At 52.3% G+C, this 12,720-nt stretch overlaps 1 protein-coding gene across 2 annotated transcripts in view; it reads left to right on the top strand.

Moving 5' to 3' along the window:
- Positions 1–4,445: 4,445 nt before the first annotated feature.
- Positions 4,446–12,720, top strand: part of Aldh1l1 (aldehyde dehydrogenase 1 family member L1) — a 52,505-nt gene continuing 44,230 nt past the window's right edge. Inside the window, exons 1-3 of one of the 2 annotated variants that reach the window (XM_059258186.1) lie at positions 4,446–4,542; positions 9,903–10,052; positions 12,219–12,453. In XM_059258186.1, the coding sequence (XP_059114169.1) occupies positions 9,926–10,052; positions 12,219–12,453 (362 nt within the window). In that variant the 5' untranslated portion in view covers positions 4,446–4,542; positions 9,903–9,925. Of the gene's footprint in view, positions 4,616–9,902; positions 10,053–12,218; positions 12,454–12,720 lie in introns of both variants that reach the window. The other variant, XM_059258185.1, reaches the window with a different exon arrangement.

The raw sequence follows: 12,720 nt of genomic DNA on the forward strand, positions 1-12,720 counted from the left end.
GTACATGGTCTCCACAAAACCAAACAAAGTTTGGGTCACTTACCCTGCTCACCTTGACTTCCCAAGGCCATAGTCCTGGCTAGGTTAATGTTTCCTTGTATTCGGTGAGTTCCAGAACCAGCTGAATCATGCTTATACAACAAAACGAAAAGCTAGTCTGCCCATCTACTCACCTGCGCCCATGCCTCTGAGCCGGACAACCCCTCCTAACTACCTCAGGATTAAGCTGCAGCCCTTCATCCCACTGTCTCCTCATGCCCCCCATTCCCTCCATTCCCTCCATCCCCTTACCCGCAGCCTAGAAACAGGCCAGTACATACCATTCTTCCTGGGGACCTAGTCAAAGGGTCCTGCAGAGAGCTCTAGCCCACCCACACCCCCATGATGCCTCTAACAGAGATGGTGGGTTTAAGAGAAAACAGTGCCTCCCCTGCTCCCATAGAAAGACAGAAAGCAGCGTGGGAGCTGTGACACTGGAGTGTGGTTTACGCTAAGACACACACACCACCCCAATATAACTGCAGGGCACTGCTGGCATGGTGAACTGGGGTGGGGATCATTCAGTGAGTACCATACATGGGTGGCTCTGCCACTCTCTGACCTCAAGTCTGTTTCTCTGCCTGCCTGTGAAGGCCTGGATCCAGAATCCACACAATGTGCCTTCCACCACTTTTCATTTGTTAGAAACAAGTCAGTACACCCAGCCCACACTCATGGGAAGAAATGAGATGCCACAGGCCCTAAAGACCTCACAGGTCCCAAGGCTTTTTAAACTGCCATCGCCTGTGTGTACCAGCCCCAATCATTTTCTTTTTTTTTTTTTTTTAAGATTTATTTATTTATTATGTATACAGAAGAGGGTGCCAGATCTCATTACAAATGATTGTGAGCCACCATGTGGTTGCTGGGAATTGAACTCAGGACCTCTGGAAGAGCAGTCAGTGCTCTTAACCTCTGAGCCATCTCTCCAGCCCAACCCCAATCATTTTCATTCCCCCCCTGGGCAGAATCAACTCACCCAGCTGGGCACTGTGAGGTGAACCACCATCCCAGTTGGGAGGCAGAAGCAGGAAGATCCCCAGTTCAAGGCCAGCCTGAGAAACCTTAACTCAGACATTCACCCCTCCTCACGTCCCCGAAAACCCACTCAACTGGCAGGAAGTGTTGCAGATGCAAACATGGAGTACTTTCCACGGAGGAAGACAGAGAGAGGAGCTCAAAAAGCAGGACGGAGAGCAAGACCGAATCCACCTCATATCCCAAGCCTGCGTCTACTCGAGGCTCAGATACACCCAGCATCTTGGGGCAGTCCCTCAAGCGTGGCTCAGGTACTCTAGTCGTGGGGACAGGCCTAGGACAAGCACTCTGTGCCTCCTGTTCAAAGTGAATGGAGAAGGAGAAAGTGAGTCCTGTGCCCTCTGTGCCATCCTTCATGGCAAGCGGCCCAGGTTTGCGTATCTGAAGATTCCTGCCAGTTGAATTTGGGGAGTCAACAGTGTCTTGCTTTGGTGCTCCTGCTAACCCTGTGCATCCTTGCTGGCCCTTCTCTCCAATATGAGTCTTCTGAAAACTTTGTGTGTCTTTTATGGACCTCATCGGGGCAGCTGATCTCCATTGTCAACTTTATGGGATTTCAGATCTCCATGGAAACAAACCTCTGGGCATGTCTGTGAAGGAGTTTCTAGATTCAAGTTAACTGAAGACCCACCTTAAGTGTGTGTGGGTGGCACCACCCCAGGGGGTGAAGTTCAATATCGCATAAAAAGGAGAGAGCGAGCTGAGCCCAGAATCCATCTCTCTCTACCTCCTGGCTGCAGATGCAATGTGACCTGCTGCCCCGCATTTCTGCCACATGTCTTCACTGTCATAGTGGACCAGGCCCTCAAACCAGGCGCCTTAGTAGGCCCTTCTTATGTGGCTTTTATTGGGCATTTATGTAAATGAAAAAAGTAACATAGAGGTCCCGCCATTACTGCAGGGAACTCTTCTTATGTCCCCCACTTCCATTCAGTGCCTCTAAGAGGATGGCTCCCCTCAGATTTCCTGACACCTCATTGGAACAGTCAACTTCCAGGCTGCTTTTTGGGGATTCCATCACCTGCCCTTCTGCTGACCCCATTCCAGCTTCAGAGTGCCGAGCTCACTAAGACCCTGGCATTTAATCATGTAACCTGCAAGTTTTATGAAGCCCCTTCTATACACAAGCACGCCACTCAGTGTTGGAGAATTTTCAGGAGGCCAGAATCACCTCGGACTCCTGTGGGTGCCACAAGATTGATAAAGCTGCAATTGGAGGATCAAAAAGGAAAATTAGAGGCCCACACCCGACCCAGGCGCTGCAGCTGGGGACAGCTTCCTGAAGACCTGGTAGATTAATGGAAGCATCCTAACTCATGGGGAAAGTAAACAGCATGCAGAAGACATGCATGGGTCCAGAAGGTCGGTTTATATGAGGGACAGTAGGAGCCTGGAGAACAAGGCCACAGGACTCAACCAGGAACCACCATAATCCTGCCTGTCCATGCTGGTACAAGGGCAAAATATATACAATAAATCACTCAACAAACATTTGTTGAGCAGCTACTATGTCCCTGCCCTCAGAGAGCTTACAGTCTGGTTGGAGAGACAGATACAGAGAGGACAGGGAGTGCCAGGGGCATGGTTAGTCCTTTGCAGGCAGTAACTGAGAGTGGCGGGCATGGAGGAGCTCAGGGGGTGCCTTAGGTTGTGTGGAGGGGTACAGCATGGTTGGGCTCAGCACCCAGAGCCTGAGAGTGGCTGGCTGATGAGAGACAGAAGTGCCTGCTATTGCAGTCCAAGGGTCTGCTCAAGGCAGAGCCAGTACAAAGGCTGTGGTTAGAGTGAGCTTGGTGTACTGAAGGGGCAGGGGCTGGAGCTTGGGTAGAAAAGGGTCTCAGAAGTGGTTTGAGTGGTAGGGCAGGCAGTGGAGGGCATGCAGGGAAGGGAGCCTTCAGGGCACAGCTTTGGCCAGGAAGTGATGGGCATGTTACTGGACTCTATTGTTGTAGAATATTACTTTAAGGTCTGTTACTTTTGTTTACGTTGCATTTGTTTGACTCTGTGAAGCTGGGTTACCTTGCCTGTCTAAAACACCTGATGGTCTAAAGGAGTTGAACGGCCAATAGCAAGGCAGGAGAAAGGATAGGCGGGTCTGGCAGGCAGAGAGTATAAATAGAGGGAGAACTCAGGGAGGAAAAGAAGAAAGAGCAAGAGAACAAGGAGAGGAGGACACCAGGGGCCAGCCACCCAGCCACCCAGCCACCCAGCCACCCAGACAGCCACGGAGTAAGAGTGAAAGTAAGATTTACAGAAGTAAGAGAAAGGTAAAAGCCCAGAGACAAAGGGTAGATGGAATAATTCAAGAAAAGCTGGCTAGCAACAAGCCAAGCTAAGGCCGGGCATTCATAAGTAAGAATAAGCCTCAGTGTGTGATTTATTTTGGGAGCTGGGTGGCAGGCCCCCCAAAGAAAAAAAGAGTAAAAGAGCAAAGAGTAAAAAAACAACCAAGAACACTCTGTATTTCTTCTGACTTACCTAAACTGGGAGGACAATGACCCTGCTCAGGGAGGGATCTGTGGCACCTAGACAAGGTGGAAGGGCCCTCAGAGAACTTCTGAGAAGAAAACCTGAAGCTGTGAAGAGATGGGAAGGGCACGGGATTCAGAACCTCAGGCCCACCAGGACGCAGCCCCGAGTCCACAGCTGATGGGTGACCTTGCTTGTCTCAGTCCACAGCACAGGGGTGACACTTGCTTATCACTCTTGGGTGAGGGAAATGACCTAAAGCCCTTTTAACATGCTAGGGGTTATGGATGCCCCGTGTCACCATGAACAGGGGGACCAGGCCATGCAGCCAGGGCTAGCCCTTTGACTCCCCACCCCGCTGGATTTTCCATGGGTTCCTCCCCAGCAGATTAGGCCTGAGACATGCAAGACTACTTGTGGTGGGTCCCGCCTCCTTGCCTCTTCCAGCAGTGCGGTCCGTGCTATCTCCAGTCCCAGGACAGAGGGCTCGCTGAGGTCCCATCGTGCGGTCTGGTCTGCCTGACTCTGGACAGTGGGTGACCAGCTGAGCTCCGGAGACGCTGGGCATGGAACCCAAGCCTGAATTGGGGGTGGGGAGTTCTCCAGCCCAGCTAGGGTACTCAACCCTTTGAGGATGAGCCCGTGGCTGCACGGTGCTTTGTAGGCGTTGGCAGCCCATTTTGCAGAAGGGAAAGCTGGGGCCCTTTGGGTAGCGGGGCACCTGCGAAAGGACCGCCTGTGGGTGTTCGCTAGTCCATTTCCCAAAGCCCTCTTCCCATTCTTGGGACTGGGGAAGGATCCTCTGATTGGTCATATCTGGAGGCCTGGCCTGAGGGCGTCCTGTGATTGGAGAGATCCGGGCTGGGCGGGTCCCCGGTGTCTGCCCCTCCTCTGTGAGTGGAGGAGGCGCGCTGACCCCAACCGCTCCACCGTAGACCGGAGCTTGAGCACGGGTCTGGGAGCTCGCTGCCCCGTGCCGACCCTCGCAGCTAGCAGGTACTGCTGGGTTCCAAGCCCAGGGCTCTGGGCCGGTGACCCTGTTCTCTCTACTCCCCCTCTTTGACCTTGGGTAAGTTTCTTTTTGCTTTTGTTGTTTTGAACACTGCACCCAGAGCCTCTCTGCTGCAGGCAGGCGCTGAACCCCGGAACCATAGCTTCTGCCCTGGGAAGTTTCTTTTTCGTTCCTTTTCTTTTGGAGGGAGGGTTTCCCTGAGTAGCCCTGGCTGTCCTGGAACTAGCTCTCTAGACCAGGCTGGCCTCGAACTCAGAGATATGTCTGCTTCTGCCTCCGGAGAGCTAGAATTAAAGGAGTGCATTACCAAGCTCTGCTCATGCCCTGGGAAGTTTCTGAAGCGCTGCTAAATCTTGGCTTCTAGTCTGTAAAATGGGGGAGGAAGAGACAGGACTGGATTAGACGGGACACAACAGTGTACATCTCCTGAGGTTGCTGGAGAATTCTGGTCCTAGGCAGCTGGTGGTGAGTGTTGGGACTGTCTTCTGTCTAGATAAGTTCTCCATGCCCAGGAGACAGCACAGTCATACTTTCCCTGGGCCCTTGAGACCCAGGGAAGGTGACAGTTCACCCAGGCTTAAGCTGAAGTCTGCAGGCTTGAGAGCCAGGTTGCTCTACCTTTACCCTGTAGCCACACCCAGGATCACGGAAGTGTCTGATTATCTTGGCCCATCCCCTGCTGGGAACCACGGCAAAGACGCTGTCATAGGAGAGGGTCGGCCTTGGGCAGATGTGGGTGAACTATGACCACTACCGGTCTGCTCCCAGGCTGGATTGCAGTAAGCTATAGAACGAAGGGCCCCTGCTGCTGTTCTGCTGTCCTGACCCAGGGGCTGGAAGTGGGGACCCGCAGAGCAGGAACCCTCTGAGTCCCTGAAGGTCTGAGGCCACAGCAGCCCCTGTGCCCCAACACAAGACAGGGCTGGGAGGCGGCAGTCCATATCCTTGGGGCTCGGTAGGACCTCCAGCCCCTCCCAGGTTGTCTCTGTGGCCAAAGGCAAACTTTAAGTGAGGGTCCTCACTTCACGTTCCTCCGTCTACCTCCTTGTCCCTGAACTGTGATGATGGCCAATCTGCAGTGATCCCGACTGCCCCTCTGCAGCCTAAAGTGGGGTTTGGTTTTGTGGACTTGTAATTTACTCCTTTAATATTTCTGTAAATAATGGCTGTTCAGCAGGGGTGGAGGAGGCAGGTGTGGTAGCACAGATCTGAAATCTCTGTGCTCAAGAGGCTGAGGTGGGAGGAGAGATTCCAGGGCAGCCTGTGCTATGTACTGAAACTCCCTTGAAAGAAGACAACAAATACACAGAGGCAAGCACACACACACACACACACACACACACACACACACACACACCACATCATACCACAGACACACCACAGCACATGTGCACACACACACACACACACACACACACACACACACACCACATCATACCACAGACACTGCTTTGGGAAACTGCAGTGAGCTGTTATCTGCTGGAGCATCTTGGCTTACATATTCCCAGCTAGCAACAATTTGCCAATGGCAGTTTCCTAATGGCATGGCCTACGCATTCCAACACGCTGCAATGTAAAACCCACCCGCTGTCCTCTGGTCCTCCCATGGTTTATAAGAGAGACACCGAGTCAGGGCCGAGCCATCTTTCATGTTCCCTGCAGAGAAGTTTCGCTTGCTGCTGTTTTCCCAGAACCTTACCAGTGCTGGGTATCCGTACTATCTTCAGTACCTGTCAGTTTTACAGGAGGAATGTGGACTGTGTTTGTGGACTGTGTTTGCCTCTGTGTTTAGAGAAATGTTCCAATTTCATTAGCTGTGATTGCAACATGTTTTTGTCTGTTGGCTGTAAGTTTTTCCTTTTAGTAAAGTGTGCTTTATATGTGAAAAGTTAGCATGTTTAATCTGCATTCCACTGTTGGAGCCAAGCCTGTAAAGCCCACTGTTCACCAATATTTTCTAACATAGTCCCCCTTCTCTCTCCCTCTTCTCCCTCGTGTCCTCCGCCTTCCCTTCCTCTTCTTTCTTCTCCATTTTTGAAGCAGGCTCTCATTTAGCCCAGGCTGGACTCAAACCCTCTATGTAGCCGAGGATGGCCTTGAACTCCCATCTTCCTGCTTCCAGCCTCCGAGAGCTGTGCTTACCGCCTGCACCAGCACACTTGGACTCTGTGGAGCAGGTGACGGAAACCAGTGCTTCCAGCATGCTAGACAGGCGTTGGATCAACTGAGCTACCTCCTTACCCTTATGTTTTCTTCCTGTACCTGGTGTAAAAATGTTTATTTTGAACCCAGTTGGACTTTTTGGAGCAAAATGTAGGCTGGAGAGCTATATTTGTTTCTTTCAATTAATAATCAACTTTCAGAGTTTGTTTTGGGTTTGTGGAAAAACTGAGGGCAGAGCCAGGTTCCCATATGTTCATTCTGCCCGTGCTTCCTTTGTTAAACATTTACCACACCGTGTGAGCTGATGCCAGTGCTGTGTGATGGCCTCAGATCCATGTTCTGTGTGTAGGCTCTCTCACTGTGTGTGTGTGAGCTTCATGTGTGCGCAGTCTGTAAGACATGTCTCCACTCTTGTAGTCTTAGATGCCATGGGGGGGGGTGTCTCTCCTCAGCCCTGGCAACTGCTCATCCTTCACTGTCTCCCATGCTCTGGGTTGACTTTTCCCAGTGCTGAGCACTTGTGATCATAGTGGATGGCAGCTTTGCAGAGTCTTTCACTCAGAAGTTTGTGGTTACGTTTCCTGAGTATCTTTTCACAGCTTCCTAGCACATGTCCTCTCAATTCTGGCTTATGTTCTATTATCTGAACCCCATCACCACAGAGTTTTTTTTCCATTCACTCACTAATGGGTGTCATGGTTGCTTCCAGGTTTGAACAGTTCTAAGTAATACTGCTGTCAACATTTGCATGTGGGCATTAGTTTTCTGTCCACTTGAAGAAATACCTATGAGAGTGTGTCCTAGTGAGGGTTACTATTGCTGGGATGAAACGCCATCATCAATAGCAACTTGGGGAAGAACGGGTTTATTTGACTTAGGCTTCTTCGTCACTGTTCATCATTGAAGGAAGTCAGGAACTCAGATAGAGCGGCAACTTTGGAGGCAAGAACTGATGCAGAGGCCATGGAGGGGTGCTGCTTACTGACTTGCTCCTTATGGCTTGCTCAGCCTGCTTTCTTATAGAACCCAGGACCACCTGCCCAGGGGTGGCCCCACCCACACTAGGCTGGACCCTCTCCCATCAATAACTAATTAAGAAAATGCCCCATAGTCTTGCCTACAGCCTGATCATATGGAGGTATTTTCTCAGATGAGGCTCCCTCTTTCTTAATACTCTAACTTGTGTCAAGTTGACATAAAACTAGCCAGCACAGAGTGGTTTCTGGAACTGGTGGTTAAAATGAACTTTGCATTAGAACAAGAATGCTGGAGACTGGAAAGGTGGCTCCTGGTCAGGAGCACTTGCTGCTTTTGCAGAGAACCTGAGTTCTGTTTCTAGCACCCAAGCCAGGCAGCTCACAACCTCTTGCAGCAGCCTCAGGGGGATCTGATGCCACCTTCTGGCCTCCATGGGCACTGCAGTTTAATGATTGAGATCTTTAGCTCACATTTTATTTTTTTATTAAGGAAATTTTGTATTCATTTCACATACCAACCACAGATCCCCCTCTCTTCCCTCTTCCCACTCACCAGCTTCCCTTGCCCCAACCCATCCCCCATTCCCTCCTCTGACAAGGTAAGGCCTCCCATGGGGAGTCAGCAGAGCCTGGTACATTCAGTTGAGGCAGGTCCAAGACCATCACCCTGCATCAAGGTGTGCAAGGTGTCCCACCATAGGTAGTGGGCTCAAAAAGCCAGCTCATGTTCCAGGGATGGATCCTGATCTTACTGCCAGGAGGCCCCTTAAGCAGATCAAGCTACACAACTGTCTCACTTATGCAGAGGGCCTAGTCCAATCCCATGGAGGCTCCACAGCTGTTGGTCTAAAGTTCATGAGTTCCCACTGGCGTGGTTTGGTTGTCTCCGTAGGTTTCTCTGTCATGAACTTGATCCCCTTGCTCATAGAATCCTTCTTCTCTCTCTTCAACTGGACTCCTGGCTTAGCTCACATTTTAATTGAGTGTCTTCCCTCCTGACTCAGTCAGGAGGGTCCGTTGTTCACTCTCAGGTCTCCCAGTTTATGGATTCTCATTTTATTTTCTCGATGGAGTTCTTTGAAAGTAGAAATATTAAACTGATTGAAGTAGGACTTAAATTTTCTTTTCATGAGCCCTCCTGGGCTGTGCTTTGAAAGTTATTGATGAATCCAAGGCTGTCCACGTTCCTCTTTTTATCTTTCAGAGGTTTATAACCTCAGGTCTGTGATCCATTTGGACTTGATTTTTATGAAGGTTGTGCAACATTTGAGCCAGCCTGGCCTCTGATGACATGTCCACACACTGACCCCTGAAGGTTCACGCCCACAGGCCAGGGAGGGGAAGGGAAGCAGGCATGGCTTTGGGTCTGAAAGGCACACATGTGAGGCTGACCAAGACAGAGAGGCGCCGCTGCTCCGTGCTGTCGGAGTTCTGGGTGTTTAGTGAACAACAGCATCTCTGGGTCACAGCAGTGTGCTGTGTGTGTGGAAATTCATGAGGCTCCCCTGTGGTTTCTGCACTTCTGAGTGTGAGAAGTCCGCACGGCAGACTTTCCCTACACCATGCAGATGTGGTAAATGGACAGTTTAAGGAAAGATACCAGTAAGTACCTCAGGTTTTACAGACATGAGTGGCAGGAAGGTGCTGAACTTAGTAGCCATTGACCCTGAGTTCTGCTTCATTCCATCCACCCCTCTCCTCAGCCCTTCCCGTTGGTAGCCCCTCCCAACCCCGTCACCCTGTGCTGTGGAGGCTGACATTAAGCAAGGCTCCTTTTTGACCCTCTTGTGGCTTCTGGGTCTCTGCAATAAGCCTGGTGTAGCCTCAAGAGAAGTATGGTGGCTTTCTCACTAACTGTGAGGGAACAGAGGCTAATGTGGCTGGACCAAGGTCCCAGAACTGGTCACTTCCATGGTATATTCTAAAATGTCTCCTAGGACTTACACCAGGTTTGTGACAGTTTGCCGGGATTAATGAAGGGACCCCTAAAGCTACAGTCATCAGAGTCTCCACATTCACAGATGTAAGGGTTACCTGTGTCCATGTCCCCCCGGGGCCCTTGCACAGTGGCAATCTTCCTGAAGCAGCCTGCTGGTCATGGAGCCCCCAGGGTGACCAGGGCAGGGGACATACCTGCTGGAACCTGGATGGTTTCCCCTGACTTCAGAGAGCCCTTTCTGACTCTTCGGCTGCTGCTTCTACAGGTGCCGTCCACCCCTCTGTTGCCATGAAGATCGCGGTAATCGGGCAGAGCCTGTTTGGCCAGGAGGTTTACTGCCAGCTAAGGAAGGAGGGCCATGAGGTGGTGGGTGTCTTCACTATCCCTGACAAGGATGGGAAAGCAGATCCCCTGGGTGAGTAACAGCTTGGGGGCAAGGAGGAGGGTGGAGGGAAGCCCACCTGCTTGGCAGAGGATCCATAGCGAGCAGGTGGTAAAGTGTGGGGTCTCACGGTGCAGCCCTTGCTGGAGAGAACCTACACACCTTCCACTCTGTCCGCACTGATGCCAAGTGGCTGCTGGACTGTCCTGGAATAAAGTGACCACACACACACACACACACACACACACACACACACACACACACACGACTGTGGAGTAGGATCTGTGTCCTGAGCAAGGGCCATGGAGAAGCCCATCTTGTCCTACGTACCTCTATGAACTTCTCTGACCCCAAGCATCTAGGCTCTCAAGGGCACAGGGGACGTGCTTCATGTTGCCATTTCTGGGGCTCTCTTAGCCCGGAGTGCTCAACTCACTGGAATGTTCCTGGTACAGTAAAGTCAATGGAGCTAAGAGATTTCCATTTTAGCATCTTTCTGGTGCTGCTACCTCCTGGGGGAGGAGCCACTTGAGAATCACAGTCCTGGACCCTTGCCTTAGAGCAGGCGCTCAGTACACAGGATGCTGGAGCCTCCATATGGTGAACAGACCCTCCTGCCACTCATCAGCTCTTGTCAGACCCGATGGAGAAGGACTGTAGGGCACGGCTTAACATGGGAAACTGAGGTTAGCAGGGAGGCTCTGAGGGGCCAGCCAGATCCAGGGCAGACCAAGCAGCTGCATTCCGACCCCCTGGACTCTGCTCTAACACTGCTGTGGCCTGCCTGGCCTCAGCCTTGCACCTGACTGCAGCATGATACACATGACCCCACACCATGACATACATGACCCCACAGCATGACATACATGACCCCACAGCATGATACACATGACCCCACAGCATGACATACATGACCCCACAGCATGATATACATGACCCCACAGCCTGAGCTTTGCAAACAGACACTAGCCGTGACTAGACAATTCCTGTTCCCAGCACCAGCCCAAGCCTGGTTGGGACCACAGATGGCTGGCAGGAGTGTCTCACTGGCCACAGTGAGGCTGCTTTGGAAGTATATTCTGACCTCCTCTCCTCACAGCTGGTCACATTGCGTCTGAATCGGGAACAGAGATGCGTCCTGGTGTTCAGCTGGCTTCCTTTTTCACCCCCTTTTTATTTAGCCTGGGACCATACACCTGGGATGGTGTATCTACATTCTGGGGAGTCTCCTCTTTTCAGTTAACACCCTGGAAACACCCTCCTACTGATTCCAAACCCAGTGACCTTGACAATGAAGATCAGCCCTCACATCAGGACATGATGGCAGAAATGAGGATGGATAGCAGGGTCAGGCCAGTCAAGGGAGTTCCCTCGAGAGACTTGCGAAAGATGTTCATAAGTACTGAAGTACTGAAGGCCAAAAAAAGTCCTGCATGGTTGGGGCTGTGCCTTCCAGAGGCAGCTGCTACCACCAGGCTGAGGATAGGAGGGGCTGGGGCCACATAGGAAATGGAGCCTATGATTCAGGCCTGTCAGGAGGCAGGAGGGGCCCGGCAGGCCGGGCTTGGGCTTCTGGACCACAGGTGTGAGGAGCAGAATGTATATACTGCAGACTGGGAACAGGGATTCAGTGGCTGCTCTGGGAAGGGACTCCTGTGGCTGGGGTGAGGCATCGGGCTCGGGTGGTGGCCAGAGGACAGGATCCCCACAGGAAGGACCAAGCCTTTCCCAGCCCTCTTGTTCTCCTCCCTCCTGCCTCTTCACCTCCTCCTGGTGAGGGAACAGTTGACAAGACAGAACTATGGCTCCCAGGGACCCCAGTGTCCAAGACAGAGATCTGAGGAGGAGAGCGAGGGGAAGAGAGGAAAAAGAGAGAAAGACACAGTGTTGGACATGGCTGGGCCTCTGGAGAAGACTGTGAGGACAGTGGCTATTGGGGACCCGTGGGGCCTGAGCAGGGGAGGCACACAGAGGCCTTAGTACTCAGCAGGAGGCAGCATCCAGGCCGGAAAGTCCCTGCCCATCACTCACCCTTGGCTAGCAGTGCCCCACCCGAACCCTGGTAGAACCTTGCTGGGCAGTGGGAACAGGGAGGGAAAGGACACCAAGAACAGGCCAGGAGCCACTTCTCTGGGTAGGCACAGCCGACAGTGTGTGGGTAGCATGGAGAGGACAATTTCTTGCCTGCTCTCCCCGCAGGCCTGGTGGCTGAGAAGGATGGCGTGCCTGTGTTCAAGTTCCCTCGGTGGCGGGCTCGAGGACAGGCTCTGCCCGAGGTGGTGGCCAAATACCAGGCTCTGGGTGCCGAGCTCAACGTACTGCCCTTCTGCAGCCAGTTCATCCCCATGGAAGTCATCAACGCCCCCCAGCACGGCTCCATAATCTACCACCCATCCCTGCTACCCAGACACCGAGGGGCTTCGGCCATCAACTGGTAAGATAGGACCCACTGCATCCGCCTGGCATGTCACCCTCCTCAGCCTGACGCATCTCTCTAGGGTGGTCAAGGGCGTGGCGCAGGTGCCTGCCCTGCTCTGCCGTGTGTCACCCTGAACCACACTGGGGGCATGTTAAGACAGCACGCTTGCCAGGTGGGGGTGGCTCACGCCTTTAATCACAGCACTCAGGAGGCAGATCTCTCTGAGTTTGATGCCAGCCTGGGCTATATAGAGCAAGTCCCAGGATGGCCAGTGCTACATAG

The sequence above is a fragment of the Peromyscus eremicus genome, chromosome 3 (assembly GCF_949786415.1).
Source record: "Peromyscus eremicus chromosome 3, PerEre_H2_v1, whole genome shotgun sequence".
In the NCBI taxonomy this organism is placed as follows: domain Eukaryota; kingdom Metazoa; phylum Chordata; class Mammalia; order Rodentia; family Cricetidae; genus Peromyscus; species Peromyscus eremicus.